The sequence below is a fragment of the Photinus pyralis genome, unplaced genomic scaffold (genome assembly GCF_008802855.1).
Source record: "Photinus pyralis isolate 1611_PpyrPB1 unplaced genomic scaffold, Ppyr1.3 Ppyr1.4_LG6, whole genome shotgun sequence".
NCBI lineage: Eukaryota > Metazoa > Arthropoda > Insecta > Coleoptera > Lampyridae > Photinus > Photinus pyralis.
The window spans coordinates 13688755-13707931 of NW_022170663.1; the positions used below are offsets into that span (position 1 = coordinate 13688755).

The 19177-nt window shown below is 35.3% G+C and overlaps 3 protein-coding genes across 8 annotated transcripts in view; all 3 read left to right on the plus strand.

Annotated features, from left to right (window-relative positions):
- LOC116175051 (contactin-associated protein-like 4) overlaps positions 1-19177 on the plus strand; it is a 236162-nt gene that overhangs the window by 48568 nt on the left and 168417 nt on the right. The window lies entirely within an intron of this gene.
- LOC116175061 (endosome-associated-trafficking regulator 1) lies at positions 1507-4807 on the plus strand. Of its 2 annotated transcripts, XM_031493128.1 has the most exons (7): positions 1507-1762; positions 1815-2171; positions 2235-2293; positions 3065-3337; positions 3390-3452; positions 4197-4354; positions 4409-4807. In XM_031493128.1, the coding sequence occupies exons 1-7, from the start codon at positions 1621-1623 to the stop codon at positions 4530-4532; spliced, it is 1176 nt and encodes a 391-aa protein (XP_031348988.1). In that variant the 5' UTR covers positions 1507-1620; the 3' UTR covers positions 4533-4807. The 2 variants fall into 2 exon arrangements, with proteins under 2 accessions (XP_031348988.1, XP_031348987.1); XM_031493127.1 differs by having other exon boundaries at positions 1508-1762; positions 1815-2293.
- Positions 5716-17692, plus strand: LOC116175052 (calcium-transporting ATPase type 2C member 1). Of its 2 annotated transcripts, none has more exons than XM_031493111.1 (12): positions 5716-5874; positions 6480-6622; positions 10077-10322; positions 10372-10633; positions 10680-10917; positions 13445-13737; positions 14313-14835; positions 14882-15197; positions 15246-15387; positions 15438-15629; positions 16214-16451; positions 16511-17692. In XM_031493111.1, exons 1-12 carry the CDS (start codon positions 5803-5805, stop codon positions 16630-16632), a joined length of 2787 nt encoding a protein of 928 aa, XP_031348971.1. In that variant the 5' UTR covers positions 5716-5802; the 3' UTR covers positions 16633-17692. The 2 variants fall into 2 exon arrangements, with proteins under 2 accessions (XP_031348971.1, XP_031348970.1); XM_031493110.1 differs by lacking the exon at positions 5716-5874 and adding an exon at positions 5992-6259.

Consider the following 19177-nt stretch of genomic DNA (forward strand, 5'->3'; position numbering starts at 1 on the left):
GTAGCTATATTTGAATAGGTACTTCATATATTACTTTTTACATATTAAAATACTTTTATATAACATTTTAATTCCTTTAAGGTGCCTATTTAATTACTTGTTAAAGTGTCTAAATACTTTCCATATGTTTTCGATTTAGGTACCTTTTTTGGGTTATAAGGGATTTAGTATTTAAATACTTATCAACTCTGTTTACAGAGAGATTACCCAGCGTGGGGCGAAGGAAAAAATCAAAAGTGGAGTATCACTAATGATAATATTCTTGGAATTGTTCTTATTTTCAAGGTTTCCAGTTGTAAAGCCAGCAAAGGAAATTTCATACGATTTAAAATATTGAATATTAAAATCCAATACGAGTAAAATCATATGTACCTACGAGGGGTGATTTTTATGTAATCTACCTAGCCAGAAGGAAACCATGACGAATAGCAATGATTTTTAATTGTCAAATAGCCTCAACATTTATAAGTATTCTGAGCACGTGGCGTACAAATTGAAAGAGTTTTGTAATTTTGGTAGAGGTTTGAATGTTGAAAAATTGGTGATCGAAAAGAAGCGTTATAAAAGTTTTGACTAAGAAGGGTCAAGGCCCAAAAAATTATCACCGGCGATGAAACCCGGGTGTCTCACTGTGACCCTCCATCAAAACGAGTTGATTCAGTGAGTCTCCTCCACCAAAAAAGGCGAAAACGCAATCTTCAGCAGAAAAATTGATGGCAACGGTTTTCTGGGATTGTGAGGGGATTCTGCTGCTTGATTACATGCAAAAAGGCATTACGATTTTGCCCATAAGAGCATACTGCTGCACGACAACTGCAAGATGCTCAAGGCTCATAAAGTTCGACAAGTTATCGATGAATGTGGGTTCCAGGAGTTAAAGCATCCACCCTACAGTCCGGATTTAGCACCTTGTAACTACTATATCTCTTCCTCAAATTGAAAAAACGGTTGCTGTTAGTGACTATTTGGAAGAGCTACCGAAAGAATTTTTTTTGAAGTTATCTGTTTATTACAGAAACGGTGGAATAAGTGCATAGGCGTTGAAGGTTCATATGTAGAAAAATAAATTTTGTTTTGCCTTAAATTCCCTTTCTCTCGTAGGTATCTAGGTAGATTACATAAAAATCTCCCCTCGTATCATGTTTCTATTAAATCAAATCGGTGTCCGGTACTTCACTTGTCACTCTCACTCTCCAACCACCAAAAGTCTGACGTCTACACCTCTGGACCAATTCAAGACAATCTTGGATGTGGATCCGATCGGAAATTATATCAAAAAGTACCCAGACTGAACCAAAGTCCTTATATTTAGTAAAATACTAACAATAGAAATAAGGTGCCTACTGTCTAATATTCGCTAATGCCTGTGTAAGACGAGCAGTTGAGGTAATAATAGAATACTGTTTGAGCAGTAGTAAAACTGAAACGATTTATAGAAGAGGTGTGAAACTTAACGCTATAAGTGCGCCACTGGTTGAAAAATGTTAGGAAAAAAACCAAAAAAACAGAATGCAGTTGTGGCTACCTTCACCCAAAACATTGACCAATAAAACTACAAAAATATTTTGTGACAAACATGTCAAATTTTTGATATTTATTTAACTTGATGTATTATTTATTATGGCCGAAGGTGATAATTTCCCAAACGACCGGCATAGCAGGCACTTGCAAGAGTCAGCAGATTCAGACCACTCCGATTCCGAATCGATGCGATTAGATTTAGGAATAAACCATTCGCCGAGCTATGTAAATGGAGCTGGCAGTAACAGGACGAGATACCACTGTTAACACATAGTCTAATTATTGTTTTTCAGCCTCGAATGTAAATGAAACTCCAAAGAGAGAGGACAACCCATTTTCTTTTAAACATTTTTTACGTAGCGATGTAAATAACTATCAAAATCAAGGCGCGAGGCCTAAGGTGTATTGCGATGGGCGTCCCATATCTTCAATATCAGATCTTAACCTACACAAATCTAACGCTAAACAAATGAGAATCGTACCGGAGTTTTCGTCGGCTTTGCCGGACTTTGTTCAAGATCATTTAGTAGTAGAGCAGTGCTATTCGGAGGATACGAATAATTTTAATTTAGATTTAAACAATTTACCCGACTTTGCCGTACCGCACGGACACTGCAGCCATTTAAACGGGGAATCAAGTCGAAGTACAGGTAGACACGTTAAAAATGTACCTTTGGATTTACCCGTGCGACCGTCGGTCGGTTTTCCTCTAGATTTACCTATTGCTGATCATCAACCTGCCGGATCTAGGAGCTGTCCTACTTCGGTCGAGGTATATAGTTCAATTCAGAGTAAGTTGTTTGTGATACATCACTTGTAGTGCCTATTAATTCATATTAAAAGATGTTTCTGTTGTATCTTAATACTTTAAGTGGATAATTTAACAGAGAATTTGAAAATCCGTCGGTTGATTTCATAAAATACTGGTTTTGGTTAATTTTTACTTAATTGTTAACCCCTCTACAAGACTATGCATATTAAATAATGAAGTACTTTGGGTATCACAGTAGGCGGGAGGAATTATTGGGATTCAAACTCGGCTCTAAAATGGACCAAACAAAAAATGGGTATAAATAAAGACATTGTACTAAAGACTGGCACACTCGTCCATGTGGACAAAGCATTTTTTCATATGTAATCTAACTGTAAGGTATAACGTTTTTGTGTTCTGAGTAGAGTGACAGACCTTTTATCAGCTTTTAGAATATAAATCTCAGAGTGTTCTTTCAAAAACTTTAAGGTAAGACTTACCTTAAAGTTTTTGAAAGAATACCCTGAGATTCTGATTAGAGGCATGCTCTGACACATGGGCTCCCAATATTTTAAAAATTAATAATTATCGGAACTCGTTCTAAGATGCACATGATAATGCATTCATTCATTGTAAGTGACATTGGCAATTTCTTGAATAATCACATCTGCACCAAGATCTTTGTATTCTAAATATCATGTAAACCATAATAAAGGCACAAGAGTCACACACAACTTAGTTTGAATTACAATTTACAGTGTTTGTCTTGCAAATTACTATAATGAGTTGCAGGTGGCCGGGTCAAAAAGTTTGCCCGACTTCTTAACGGATGGCGCTGTGCGTTCGCAAGGAAGTGACGACAATCAAATAAACCACAGTCCCGAATCCGAGATAGATAGGTTGCGCGTAGAGGTAGAGTCCTATAGGCAGCAGTTGGCCGAACAAAATAGGCGCGTTGAGCAGTTACAGCTTCAGTTAGATGCAGCTAGGAATAAGGAGCAGGAGTATACCAAAAATCTCGTCAAGGCACTCGAGCATGTCGAAGAGAGTTTGGATAGAAGTAATGTGAGTTTTGAATAACCATTTTGAGCAACTATTTAATCTGTTTTAATTGTAGCAAAGGGCAGCCTCAGCGGAAAGTATTATAGCAAAATTGAGACAAGAAATTAGGTCATTAAAGGTTAGTGCAGTTCGAGGGGTTATCCACTGTCTTGAAATGTGTGTAAATGCCAACTTAGTATCATTAATAGGCACTGTCTATCAGGGTTTGAAAAAACCCAGTTTTTAAAAAAAACCCTAACCCACTGGGCCCAAGTGCGTTTTTTCGGGCTTTTTTGGGTAAAAGTAGGTAATAGGTAATATTACTTAGAAGTTTTGAACTGTTTTGAATTGTTAACTAACACTAAACGAACTCAAATGGAAGTATCCCGGGAAGTATCTATGTTTTAATTTTGTATTTTAAAAATTAAAAGTGATTCGTGTATAATTTGAAATATACTTTTGCCATATAAATTTATTTCAAACCAGCCCAAGTCAAAAAACTTGTTAATTATTTTAAAATGAAAAAAACCCAGTAATAAAAAAACCCACTTGGGTTTTTTCAAGTGGGCCCAACCCCAGTGGGTGGGGTCTATTCAGGCGAACCCTGCTGTCTATAGTACTGCTTGTTAGAAAAATGTTCACGTCCAAAAACTCCCAGAGACTACAGTTTGGAATAATTCATCAATATCAATTATTAATATCCGAGAATATCAGTTTTATATCTTTTTTTTTACAATCCTGATATAATATTCATGGATTAGGTGGAAGAACAGGTTCATATAGTTTGTTGTTTAGATTAGTGATATAATTATAAGTAAGTGATAACCCCTCAGCGCTTTTTTTAATCTTCGCGCAATAAATAGGCAAATTTTTCAATTATTAGGGCGAGATTAATCGGTTACGTGACGAAAACGGATCTTTACGAAATAAGCAAGGGAGTACCTCACGACCGAATACGATGGCAGCATCGAACGATTCTCAATCCCAAAGATTATCTCAGGAATTAAGAGCCTCGGCAAATACAGCTGAGAATTCTTTAAGGTATGTTCTTTCGGGAATTTTGGTCCGATTTTAAAATGTTAACGAAATTTTTAGGCAGTTGCTAGTGGGAGTCGATAATTTAAGAATGATCGCCGCTACTCTCGAAAATATGAACCGAATCGAAGAAAGAACTGAAAGCTTCTCCGATATAGAGGACGACGCTGGACCTGCGCTGTAAAATTTTTATACATTTTTTGTATATGAAAAAATTGTAAATATGTTAGTGCGCGAGTTGGTTTTATAATTTTTAGGTTGTGTATATGTGATTGTTTAATGTAAGCGAAACCCCGGTTTATTTCTTTTTAGTGTATTTAATGCTTTTACCCAAGTCATCACGAAGATTATTTATTTTATGTTCAACATTTTCAAACTAAGTTAACTAAGTTGTGATCTGCCATAGCTGTGTTACGAACCCAGACATCTAAGCACTGAAATTATATATTATAAAAATGATTACTAGTTTACAACACCCAAATTCCTGAATTATAATACTGAAACTGATGGAACAAGAACTCCCAAACTAAGAAAATTATAACTTTCTATTATTTGTGGAGAGCAGTTAGGAAATTGTTCCCTTCACCTTTCTCAAGGAAGGTCATTTTCACACCCCGCGATGTCCCTGATTCTTTGTCTTTGAAAGTTTGGGAGTCATCCGGCTCCCTCGTTAGGGCCGAGCACGGGGCGTAGAGAAGGGAGGGTTAAGAAAGTGTCTGATGGATTTGCCGCTTCCGTAAAAATCAGATTATGAAGGAATTGAGAAAAGCTTGACCCGAATAGGAAGCGAACCCAACAATATTTGATCAAAACTTAAGGGGAAGTTGAGGAAGTCTAAGAGAACGTCAAGATAATTCGAGACCACCAAAATATTTGGCTACAAAAATAAATCAGAACAATCAAAGATTATTTGTAGATTAATAATTTTATATACCTATAGGTAGAAAAAAATTTACAATTATGGATAACAATATCTTATGGTCTTTTTCCACAGGGTTATGTCTTAGAAGTTAAGACATAGATTATAATCTCCATATGGGGGGTCGCCTTTTTAGATCCTCGTAGCCCCCCCCCCCCTAAATAGGTAGAAGGAATTTCGTAAAGTTTACATTATTGGAATAGATAACTATAACATTTCATGACGATTATTCTATTAAAATTTTCCGCTCTTCCAAGTGTTGAAAATTATTAATTAATGACGACGCACCGTTACATCATCAAAGCGGAAAAACGAAAGTCCAATGTAGACAAGACTATTATTTCTTAATCGTAATAAATAAAAATAAATCCCCTCCAATCACACTATCACAATCCCACAGATTAATCATATTGGATTTCCTCAAACTGTTTTTTTTTTGTACGATTTCTCTCCATCATTTGGAGAGAAACACGTATTTCATTTTATCTGCTATATTTATTTTATTATTATAGCGTTAATTTAGGTTACTACTGTGATGTACATTAAACAATTCGGGCGGCTAGAAAAACACCAAAATGGCAACGCATTTTCGCACAGATATTTTCTGGTAAGTGCGTAAATATTTCTAATTTTTCCTAATTTGAAATTTTGCCAAGATTACACCGTGTATATAAACGTTCAATAGAGGGCGCGAATTAGGGGGTAAATAAGAGAGCGATATTATTCACTCATCAGTACGAAAGGTTCGCTCGTTAATGTTAGTGTGTGCTCGGTACGTCTTGGAAGTAAAAAGCACGTCAGACCGGACCGACCGTTCTTTAAAAATGTTTTGATACGTATGATGTAATGTAAATCGGGAAAGAAAAGAGGACCGACGTTTTTAACATCTCCAAATTATGAAAAACCCCCCTAGTCACACTAAATATGAAAAATTATCGAAAGAGATATGTAACGATTTAGAAAATATTTCGACTTCCATTACTGGAGAATCGGTAAGTAATTTCAAATCGTTTACCCGGTCATAAGCTCGTTCAATTATCGATTCGATATTTCCTGGAAGCAATTTTTAGCGTACGAAGAGTATTTGAGGGCGCCGATCGATAATTGGCGCATTGTATGATATGCAATTCATTGATCTTTAATTTGAATTTTTCCTTTAATTGTCAACTTTGACGTTTTCCTCTCACTTATTCCTTGGTGATGAAATTGCAGGAGGAACCCCAGAACGGGATTATGTGGCTAAGTACAAACGATGCCAGCGCTTTGGGTGCCGAAGAAGTGGCTTCGAGGTTAAGGGTGGAAGTCAGGCAAGGACTGAGCTGGCAAGAAGCTACACATCGAAGGCAGTTATCAGGGTAAGTAGGCTGTGAAATAGTCGACAATGCATTAGAATTGTGTACATGTCCAAGGTGATCATAATATTATTCAATATCAACCTTCACATTAACATTGGGTTTAGTATAAACAGCCTAATTTACTGTTGGAATGTTCATGCTAATTATTCGAGGTATTGGATTATTGAAATTCTTCCACAATCAGCCTATTTAAAATATGTGGAGCGGCCTAATGAAATCAATCAATAATTGTATTGCTTGGGAGCTATGTTCACAAATCTTAAAGTTTGTGTTTCTTGTAACCATAGTAATTACACATTTTTATGGCACTTTCTGATATTGTAAAAATTTTTCAAAAATTCTGCTATTCCTTCACCGATGTTGTCTGATTCTTTAAGAGCGTACATAGAAAATTTTGGAATATTTTGAACAATTTTGTTGCTAGGGCAAATTTACAGTTAAATTTTTTTTTAGTTTAAAAAAATGTTGTATTTGAGCTTATTTATAACCCTTTTTCTTTACTTTTCCACAATTTTCTAAATGCATATTTCAAGAACATTTGACTTTTGCAAAACAACCATATTATAAATCAAATATGTTTCATATACATATTTTTCACACCTGTTTTTAATAAAGAAATCTCGAAAGAAATATTCTTTTTATATTTTCGCATTTTTCTTCACGAGGAAAATATGCTGAGAAACTTAAGTGTTTGGATTAAATTGGAGTTTCTGAATACCCCCCCCCCCCCTCTACTTACAACAAAATTTAAAAAATGTTGGGGAATTTTGAAGCAATTTTTTCAGGAGCATTTTTTTTCGATTTGTATTGTCACTGAACTTGCCCAAAAGTTTCTAATAAAGAAATGTTTTTTCAACATACTCCAAACTTATCAGAATTTTTTTTTCATAATTTCCCAAATATGTAGTTATGTAGTTGAAGGATGTTGCAAAACATTTTAAACTTCCTATTTAGGAGCTGTTTAATAATGTGTCCGCAAGTGATAGTTGCAGTTGAAAATTTGGAGTTACGAGTAATGAGAGGCGAAAAGTTGGAGGTAATGGAAACATTTGAAGAACTTATCTAGATGTTCACCCATAGAGCAAACATTTGGGAAATTTTTCAGGGGCATTTTTTCGATGCTGTTAAAAATTTTTGTTAATTTTTGAAATTCCGATTGGGTCCCATGATTAGGCAAATAAGAAAAAACTTCCCCAAAAAATTAAAAATTAGAAACATTTTCCACTCCGCTATTGTTTACCAAATCAATAGCCTCGTCGAGTAAAAATTAGTTTGGGAAACGACCGTAAAGCGCGCTAAATCTTGAAGAGGATACAGAAATTCTTTCTTTATAGTTCTTGATTCCTGATTAGCGTTTTCGAATGCTCTCAGCGAAGATATTTTTCACAAACACTAAATACGTAAATGACCAGTGAATGGCACTTTTTTAAAGTTTGGTTTGGTTTTTTTAATTTTTGAATTTGAGCTTATTACAATGTAATAGTTTTTAAAATCTTCAAATTACTTCAATTACTAAGTAGTTGTGGTTGAGAAAGCAAATTTCATCAATAAATCAAATAGAGCCTCATAGCTCATAAAATATGAGGGGCGGGGGAAGGTAACTTCGGTTTATGTTAACCGATTTTCCTCGCGATTTTCACATAATTGGTCTTAGATTTTACATTAAAAGAGGGTTTCTGTTGATGTGATGAGTGGTAGAGGGCGCGGTTTGACTAATATTGATAATATAAATTTTGCAGGTTTTCTTGAGAATGTAAAATGAAACGATTATAATTATTGTATGATATTATCAAGTAAGATGATGAAACCGTGAAAACATCAGTGAAAAACAACATTTTGATATCTGTAACCTAACCAGAGATATGGCTAAAATAGGCACATCCACAAATTTAAATTGCTATATTCATCCAAGTTGATGAAACAAAAGAAACACAATGCCAATAATTTGGAAATCGGTTATCCTAAATCGAACTTACATTCAATTTGCTAAACAGATGTGTGCCCCCCCCCCCCCACATATTTTGAGCAATATGTGTTGCACCAAAATGATACAAAAGTCATACAAGATTGTGATGCATATATTTTTGAGATATATGTTTTACGTTTTTCTCCATGTCTCTAGTTTGTCTGCCTGTCTGTGTATGATTAAAACTTGTACCTCGACTTGCACAATCATTTATCGCCTCTACCCACATACTGTGGTTTCATAAATCTTTTAGAGTTGATTATTCCATTAAAGCGTGTAGATAAATATATTATAAAAAAATGTTCAGCAAATATTACATATGGGAAAGTACACATACAATCTCAAATTTGGATTATCTACGACAAACTTGGTTACGTTGTAATGTAAATATTTTCAAAATCCGCAGAACTAATGTTCCGGTAAGGTCAAATTTTCTATTTAATTCCTAATTAAATTTTCCCATGGATATTGGTGATTGTTACTTTTTTATGGTTTATTGTATACGTGCAAGTTTCAAACAGATCGTAACACGCATTTTAATCAGATTTGTTAGTATTCAAGGCCCATTCGGTTGATGTATTGTTCCATTTTTTAAACGTGTTGTACGATGTAGACTGGGATCAAAGAGAATAAAAACGTGTTTTAAAAAAGATTCTCTTTGATCCCAGTCTACATTCAAGGCCCATTTAGATACTGATCTCATAAAAATACAGTCTGAGCCCTGGCTAATATGCATAATAATCAATTATTGTAATTTTACCGTTGGAAAAAAATGGAATTGTTATCCTGTACGTTTCTCTTTATCTAAATCTCTTAATTGCACCAACTATTACTAAAAAATGGGACACTGGCGTAAACAAGATACGAAGAATCACATACGATTTTCAGTAGGGGAATTTTTTGCACGCAGCTCGCATTCGGAAACCTTTCATTCGGCTCATATTCAATAGCACTGATCCTTGAACTTGTAAAAATCGATTGGCGAAAGTTTGACATCCCTATCTCTTTTCGTTCTCAAGTTAGATGAGGAACAGACGGACAGACAGACGAACAAAACAAAACCGGAACCTTTCATTCGGCTCATATTCAATAGCACTGATCCTTGAACTTGTAAAAATCGATTGGCGAAAGTTTGACATCCCTATCTCTTTTCGTTCTCAAGTTAGATGAGGAACAGACGGACAGACAGACGAACAAAACCATCACATATGGGAAGCGTAAAAAAATTAGATCAATGCACGCCAAAATAAAAGATAGAGTTCCCTGGAGTATATTAACCGTAATGTAATCTCTTGATTAATCGACTATAGCTGATTATAGTACAATGGAAAGTACGATTAATTAGGGTCGTGTTTTTGTTTGTTCTCCCATTATTGATATTTTTAAAAGCAGTAATTATAAATGTAATAGGATGACGGTTATCACACCAAAACCACAACCATTAGTGACCGAAAAAACATATCCAGATAACACCCTTTATCTTTGCAGATATAACGAATTTGCGGTTAAGGAAGAAGATCCCTTATGGAAAAAATATTTAGAACAATTTAAAAACCCCCTCATTCTTTTACTTTTGGCCTCTGCTTTAGTATCTGTATGTATGAAACAATTTGATGACGCTGTCAGTATTACTGTGGCAATAGTTATAGTTGTAACTGTCGCTTTCGTTCAAGAATACCGCTCGGAAAAATCTCTTCAGGAGTTAACAAAGCTCGTACCACCCTCGTGTCATTGGTAATCGACGATAGTTGTTCAGAACGAGAGTTTTATTTATCGTTTGTAGTTTGAGAGAAGGGACGCCGGATACGTTTTTAGCTCGAGAGTTAGTGCCAGGGGACATTGTTCTATTAAATATTGGCGATAGGGTGCCAGCTGATCTGCGATTATTCGAATCTGTCGATTTGACGATCGATGAAAGTAGTTTTACTGGAGAAACTGAGCCGGCCCATAAGCAGACAGCTCCAATATTACGGTCTAATGGCACTCACGCGTCCAAGTCGAATATTGCGTTTATGGGTACGCTTGTACGATGTGGCAATGGAAAGGTAAATTTCGTTACTGTAGAGTTTTTATGTAATTGGCGTCTTTTAGGGGATAGTTGTTAGTACTGGGCCTAATAGCGAATTTGGCACTGTATTCAAAATGATGTTGGAAGAGGAAGCGCCCAAAACGCCTCTTCAACGATCGATGGATAGTTTGGGAACGCAACTGTCGATGTATTCGTTCGCAATTATTGGACTTATCATGCTGCTCGGTTGGCTTCAGGGGAAGGTTTTGATGGAGATGTTCACCATTGGTGTCAGTCTCGCCGTTGCCGCCATACCCGAAGGTAAGTTGAGAAAAACCATAATAATAATAAATTAGAATGACGTTCTGGTTCGTTTGCTCTTGATTGTAAAGGTAATAAATCGTTTGAAGGTCACGTGCGGTATAACGGTCGAGAAAAAATAATAAAATTAGAGGTTAGAAAAGGTTACTTTGAAGGCATCCGTACTTTTTATTTCAAACAGGTAAACAGTATAAAAAATTAATTGCATTAATCGTTATGACTGAGAAACAATAATCTATTATAATTTATTATTCATGGCGCTTTAACAACGGGGGTCTAGCAGGCTTTGTATTAACATTAGGCAAATTCGGATGTTCATTAATGACGTCAATAATTAGTTATTACAGTAGAGAGTAGGAGAGAGACAGCTAAGGTATGATGAACAAAAGATGTTTTTTCAAATTTACAAAATGTACTTTATATTTATTATTTTTATGTTGACAAACATTCAGAATCCAAATTTAGGAATCTTAGAGCCTAGAGAATCTTTTTTTAAATTGGAAGAGGCATACCCAAGAAGCATTTGCAGAGAAAGAGATTATAGAAACGTACATTTTGGAACTCGCAGGGGAGAAGGAGTGGAAATATAACATTCAATTTTACTTGACTTCCGGGTCAAGTGAGGGCAGGTCTAGGATTGAGAATCATCATAAACATGGTCTCTAAATTAAACAAGAACAAAGCGATCTCAAAGGGTTAATTCTATGGCATGATGAAATTGGTTGGTATCAGATCAGAGGGAATGATTCTCACTCTCATGCCCAGTCAGTTCTGAAATCGCTTTAGTGGCAATCATACCCAGGAGACCAGAGGGTATTTATTAGTGGTAGAACGATATCGATATTGATATCGGTATATCGGCATATCGGCAATTATTGCCGATTATCGGTATCGTATCGTATCGGCAAGGTAATTGCGCCGATATATCGGCAAACAATTTTTTTAACTGTTTTAACTCTTCAGTGCATAAATGAAATACTTTATTAAAGAAAATAAAATGTTTTATTCTAAAGTTAACATTTTTACTAAAAAAGTTAAAAAAAAGCAACAAAAATATACCTAATATAGCAGGTTCTAAATACAGTATATACTTAATCTATAAATAGAATAGATGACGCAATGCCAAACGTTTCCTTGCAACCGAATAATTATAAATCGGGACTTTCCCGGTTTTTGCTTGACCGTGTCTAAATAGTAACGCCATCTATTGTTTGCCGATACGATACGATATATCGGCACGTAAATATCGGTATTGGCCGATATATCGTATCGGCAAAAAAAAGTGATATCGTTCTATCACTAGTATTTATTTACTTCCTTGATTTTGCCTCGAAAACCAATTATGCTATCTTTCAACAAATGGTTCAGCAATTACTCATTAATGAAAGATTATGGCTCAACTAGGGCTTTTACTTTTAACATGCAAAAAATGAACGCCCTGTGTATTGAATGAATGCAAATAAATTTCAATTACATCTTAATAATTGCAGTATCCAAATAAAATTATATATTCTCTAAATTCGCATAATTAGATATTTGCTACCAACAGTAGGATTTTGGAAAGCTAGGTATTTTGTCTAATTATCTCTAATTAAAAATTATCATACTGATGTACCGATACCGATGCATTTTCTGGGCGCTTAAGGTGCAGTATAATAAACAATATGAACGTCTGTGTTTATTATTTCTTTACTATTCCATTTTCTGCTAGCTTAACATCAGTTAATTCTATTATCATTGTTTAAAGAAAACCACAAAAATGCCGATTACTTCACAACGTTTCGTTTGGGGGATATCATCATCAACTTTATTTTTTTATATGGCCCTAAAAAAAGATACTGTATTGAGTAGCATTTTTTTTATTACAAATACAACGGTTTACGGCACGCACAAACAAAACAAAAGTTGGAAAGTGTTAGTTTCAACAGGATGGTGCAACCGTGCACAACACCTGTATCTTGCCACAATACCTTTGGGACAAATTTTCCATTTTCCAAGAAATTTATTCGATAGGTATTCTCATACGATTCGGGGGTTGTGTGCGGTTGCACCATCCTGTTGAAAAACTTTTGTTTTTTGTGTGTGTGCCGTATATCGCTATATTCGTAATAAAAAATGCTACTTAATACAGTATGTACTTTTTTTACAAGCCATATAAAAAAAGGAAGTTGATGATTTCTCCGAAATAAAACGTTATATTGAAAATCTCTTAAAGCTGTGTTGTAGAGGTCCAAAGGTGGCAATGAGGAAGTATTTTTTATTTTTTTGTACCTGTTCAAATAACATAAAAAAAATTACGAAATCCGCAAATTTCGGTTTTTCTGGCATATCTGCGGAAGCACAATAATATCTCTTTAATTGCCCATTTTTTCTCTAATTTGAACATCGTCGTATCTTCTATAGTTTCCGAGATCCTCATCCTTATCTTGGACACAGTGTATATCTTTTAACTACTTTAAATGAAATTCATAATCATTTTTTATGATCAAAGATAGACCAACGAACTTACATAACCAAATTTTTACAGGTCTACCAATTGTTGTAACGGTAACACTGGCGCTGGGTGTAATGCGCATGGCCAAGCGTAACGCGATTGTAAAAAAATTGCCCACCGTCGAAACACTAGGCTGTGTTAACGTCATTTGCTCAGATAAAACGGGCACTATTACACGAAATGAGATGTCCGTAACCGTCGTAATTACGTCCGATGGCTATCTTGCGGAGTTAACGGGGGCCGGTTACAACGATCACGGTCAAATTCTACTTCACAAATGCGATTATCCGGACAGAGCGCGGGAAAGCGTCTACAACTTGCTGGAGGTATAGCTCAATTGAAAGTAAATTGTGTCTGATTCATCACCTAAAATGTACCTTAACTTTAATTAGAAGTATAATCTTTTAGTACAGTAGGCGCTCGGTAATCCGGCACCCAACATTTTGGGTTTTGGGATATGAAGAATTTTTTATATCCTATATGTACAGTCATTGACAAAAGTAATGATCGCCGAATAGGTAAATCCTGCAGCATACGCAACAAACATTGAATATATTATGCAACTTGGAAATGCGAACCAACAAATTAAGGTATCTCCTCCTCGAAGAAACAGACAGAGCCCGATGTGATAGTCATGTTGGTTGTTTATGCTGTAGAGTTTATCTATTAGGAGATGCTTTTGTCCGTACCTCCTATGTGGAAAGTACTCTACACAGGCAGGCGCCAACAAGATGCGTAGTTTCGCTGTCAAGGTCAGGGTAAGACTAGGTGCACCAGGCTGTTGAGCGCCTACTGTACTTCATAATCAATAATTACAACCTGTAAAACGAAACACTTTCAGGCGATGAGTCATACATAATTTCGTTTAAATTACAAACAAGCATTTTAATTGCTGCCTTAGATAGGTGCAGTTTGTAACAACGCAATCATAACAAACGAAGTGCTAATGGGCCAACCGACCGAAGGCGCTTTGTTGGCGGCCGCCATGAAAAACGGAATGTACAACGTATCGGACCGATTCGTCAGGCTGCAGGAGTACCCCTTCAGTTCGGAGCAAAAGATGATGGCCGTGAAGTGTGTACCAAAGTATAGTGAAACAAAACAGGATATATTTTTCGTTAAGGGCGCAATTGAGAAGATACTACCGAAATGTACCAAATACGCGTACAACGGAACGCTTCAGGCGCTTACCAACAAAAAGGAGCAGGAGTTTATGGCGGAGGCGCACGAAGTCGGTCGGAAAGGGTTGAGGGTTGTCGCTCTTGCGAAAGGTCCTACCTTGCAGGAATTAATCTATCTTGGTATCGTGGGTATTTGTGATCCTCCTCGTCCTTTTGTTCGAGAATCAATTACTACTTTGCTGCAGTCTGGAGTGCAGATTAAGATGGTTACTGGGGACGCTATGGAGACTGCTGTTGCTATTGGTTGGTATCACTTAATGCACTAAGTTGTACTGACTGGCATTTGTAGCGCAAATGATTGGTTTGGACACTTTGCACTCTCAAATATTATCCGGGGAGCAGTTGGAAATATTCACAGAGCCACAGCTGGACGCTGCCATACCGCATGTGACTGTTTTCTATAGAGTATCCCCAAAACATAAATTAGCAATAGTCAAATCGTTACAAAGAACAGGCCATATTGTAGGTATGACTGGGGATGGCGTTAATGACGGAGTAGCTTTGAAGAAAGCAGACATTGGAATTGCAATGGGTCGCAATGGAACAGATGTCTGTAAGGAAGCAGCCGACATGATTTTAGTTGATGATGATTTCCACACGATAATGTATTTGGTTATTGAACGTCTACGTCAATTCTAATTCTTTTTTTACAGCTCAGCAATTGAAGAAGGCAAGGGAATTTATTACAATATACGAAATTTTGTTAGGTTTCAATTGTCTACGTCTATAGCTGCATTGTCACTTATTGCCCTTGCTACTCTGATCGGTATTCCAAATCCATTAAATGCCATGCAGGTATGTGAAGGCTGCGGATGTGTAGTGCATTACAAGGTAGTTACTTGCAGATTCTATGGATCAATATCATTATGGACGGCCCTCCAGCTCAGAGCTTGGGTGTCGAACCGGTAGCAAAGGATGTCGTCAGGCAAAAGCCTAGAAATGTCAAGGAGCCAATTATTACAAGAGCACTCATTATAAATGTACTCCTGTCAGCATTAGTGATAATTGGTGGAACATTGTGGGTTTTTAAGAAAGAGGTAGGTAGTGCGCGATTTTATATTGTTACGTACGCATGTATTGTTGATAATAGTTATTTATTATGTAAGACGATAGAGGGATATTTTAACTATTGGGTGAAAAACTTCCACGAAATGTTAGTTTCCCTTTATCGTCATGTATAATACAAAACATAGCAGAAGCCATATAAATCATTGTAGAGTTTCTGACAATTCAGAATTTAATTTAGACGTCAAAAATAGCAACCTTAGGACAGCATTGTGTATGTTCTGAACTTAATTTTATTTCGTGCTTTGTTTCCTATTTGAAATAAGAATGGCAGATGCCATTAGAATGCACAATCATCTGTTTCAGTTTATCTACCCTGGTGGTTAAAGCATTCAAATCTATTAAAATGTCAATTTAACATCATAAAATAAAATATGTTACCTCCTGTATTGATCAGTATTGTCTAGTGGACAAGCCGAGTTGTGCATGGTACTTTTGAAGCGCATAGTGGACTTGCCACCTGGGATGAAATCCCATTTGGTTAAAAAAAATAGATTTTCGCCCTAATAAAAAATTAGAACTTGGATGATAGAGTTTTTGTTTTATCTCATTTCAGATGAGTACCGAAGGTATTACAGCACGAGACACCACAATGACATTCACCTGCTTCGTATTTTTCGACATGTGGAACGCGCTATCGTGCCGCTCCCAAACAAAAAGCGTATTCTCCATCGGCTTGCTATCAAACAAAATGTTCCTATTAGCAGTTACGTTGTCCGTCGTCGGACAGCTGCTCGTCGTCTACACGCCGCCACTTCAAAGGGTGTTTCAGACCGAGGCACTAACTTGGTGGGGTAAGTGTTTGTGTGGTTTACCACCCGCGATTATTTTTCCCTAATATCTTTTTTTGTAGACATGGTGTTTTTAATATCTTTAACGTCGTCGGTTTGGGTGTTATCGGAGGTAAAAAAATTTGTGGAGAGAACCTTAGAAAAGCGCGGCAGAGGGACGAGGTCGCCGTTAGAATACGTATGACGGCGGAGGGGGCCTGGGGTAAAAAAACACCACGACTAGAACGCCCCCACTACCTTGCCCCCTTTTCTTGGCCCCCCTGTAGATTATGTGAAGACAAATTACTATCACTAAGGTGCAATACATTATGTCGCCTTCATTTTAATTTGCTTAAAAAGACATTTTTTATTTATTATCGTTGCACTTTATTTTAATTATGTCATTTTCGTTGCCATATACTTTGTAGTGATGCACTTTTGTAATTTGTTTTGCTCATTTTTTATGGGTTTCAATTGTTGCTTGTGGCAAGGTTTTTATAAGTATTATATTTTAAGGTATAAGCACGATGCAGCTTTTATTATTATTATTATATTTTTTGTTATTTTATACAGTGTAATTCATAATTATGACATTTTAAAGTATACATAATTTTATGATAGTCACGCCTATCCATTTTATTATTGCCTAATCAACTCTTGTCATTCTTAATGAATCATCCTGTATATACTTATATTTAAGGTTTCCTATTAACTTAAGTATTTAATGTTATGGTTTTAAGTAGACTTATCGAGCTGCATTGAATCTTTAAATTGAGCTCAATTAGGTTTGTGTTAAATAATTTGTATGAATGTGGTAGTCAATTAAAGCACTATTTTTCATGAAACTTTTGCTGCGACTTGATTTTATTATTAATAAAAGGTGAACCACTTAACTATTGATGTGAAGTTTTTTTCGTGTTAATTGTAATATAAGGCCTTGAGTGCTAAATATACAGACTGTACATTAGACATTCGATTTTCACATGGTGTGTTTTTATGATGTTCTTTGTAATCTCTTCAACTGTACTGTGTAACATCAATTAAAGTTATTTAGTCATTCCGATAAAAAACCATAAAGTAAGGACCATATAAAAATATATTTGAATGTGAACTTAGTGAAGTACTTTATAGTATTCTGTGATACACTATTTAAATATTTGCAGGTTGCACTAACTTTAGTTTAGCCTCTAGTGAGCAGTTTTTGATTGGCTCGTAAAAGTGAATTTGATTATTACAGGGAAGAGTTGTGAAGAATCGAAAATGTTTAATATTTGGAAATTTAAACCTTTTCGACGTAAAATTAAGGAAATACTAATTTTAAAGAAATGGTAGCTAGACAAGTGTGATAAAGAATTGTTTAAATTTCCAAATTTTGGAGAGAAAAGTTTACGCTTTGCGCATTGAAAGAAATACTCTCACATTTAAGCATGTATCTTAAGCTTTGTTGTAGTATTTTTTAAAAAATCTGCACTGTTTGATGATAAGCATGACTTAATAAACTTTATAAACTAACTGTTAACTTGATTTTCTTATTTAATTGCCCAATCAGATGCCTAATGTTTTAACAATTAATAAACGTGTGAAGATGTGTGTGTAGTTACTCGTTATTCAGTAAGCCGTTACACACTGCATGAATTTTAAATTCATTCTTGGTAGTAATTTAATAAACAACCCACTGTTTCACATAACTACGCACTTTGCATTGGATAAGAATAAATAAAAATCTAACGCTCTGTTTTTTAATGAACGTCAATTTCCTTTGTACTTTCAGTATTTTAATAGTAGATTATTAGGTGTACTTATTTTGAAATTTTTTTATTAAAAAGTACTACTAATTGATTACTAACTCCTTTCTTTGAATAAGTATTTATGTACGCATCCATGCAGGAGAGAGAGCACGCGCCATTGCTCTCTCCATGTGATGAAGCAGACAGAAATATTAATTACAGTAATTTTACTAAAGCCCGGGTTTGTAACGATCACTTATTTAGTCAAATTTTTAGTACTTTTTTTCTTCAATAAAGATAAATGCTATCCTAAAAATGTCATAAATGATGAAACTGTATGTAACATTCCATAATATTGTCAATTTTTTAGTACCTGTAAAATGTAAACATTTGTACATTACCTATGTTATATTAAATCTGGAGACTAAATATTTATCTTCTGTAAAATAAGGTCTCTATCTACTGTCAACGTATTATAGTGAGCTTTAAAAATGAATATAAATTTAATTTTAATTTTACAAATTCCCTATAATCTGTCAAAAGTTACTAAAAAATTAAGGGAAAATAGGATAGGTTCTAAACATTACAAAAATAGGACAACTTTCGGTTCCTAAAATAACTACCAAAAAATTGATCAAAGTTGATGTATGAAATGTTCAATTTTTTTGTTCCTAAAAAAATTATTTAAAAATTGACTAAACAAGGGATCATTACAAACGGGCTTAAGGGTAGTCTTGCTTTAATTTGTTAGGCAACCCATTTGCAATGTGTTGGTTTACATATTAAGATTGATAAAAAATGAATTTCACTTGGTAAACAGATGAGCGAAGGTTGACCTTATGTGAGATCTTGCATTAACTTGGTAACTAAAAACTATTTAGTGCCTAAAACAGAAATAGGAATATTAATTCTCATTGGGATAGGTACTACGCAGTACTATAGACCAGCAGTGCCTAAGCAAAAATTCAACTAGACTTAATAAAAAGACACTACTGGGCCCAGAATTTTTCTATGGTCCGCCAA

Coding starts and splice junctions, on each gene's coding strand:
- LOC116175061 (XM_031493127.1), top strand. CDS start 1,621: ATGGCCGAAGGTGATAATTTCCCAAACGACCGGCATAGCAGGCACTTG. Junction 1,763..1,814: donor CTATGTAAATGGAGCTGGCA/GTAACAGGACGA, acceptor ATTGTTTTTCAG/CCTCGAATGTAAATGAAACT. Junction 4,355..4,408: donor ACAGCTGAGAATTCTTTAAG/GTATGTTCTTTC, acceptor CGAAATTTTTAG/GCAGTTGCTAGTGGGAGTCG.
- LOC116175052 (XM_031493110.1), top strand. CDS start 6,164: ATGAAAAACCCCCCTAGTCACACTAAATATGAAAAATTATCGAAAGAG. Junction 10,918..13,444: donor CGTTGCCGCCATACCCGAAG/GTAAGTTGAGAA, acceptor AAATTTTTACAG/GTCTACCAATTGTTGTAACG. Junction 16,452..16,510: donor CGAGGCACTAACTTGGTGGG/GTAAGTGTTTGT, acceptor CTTTTTTTGTAG/ACATGGTGTTTTTAATATCT.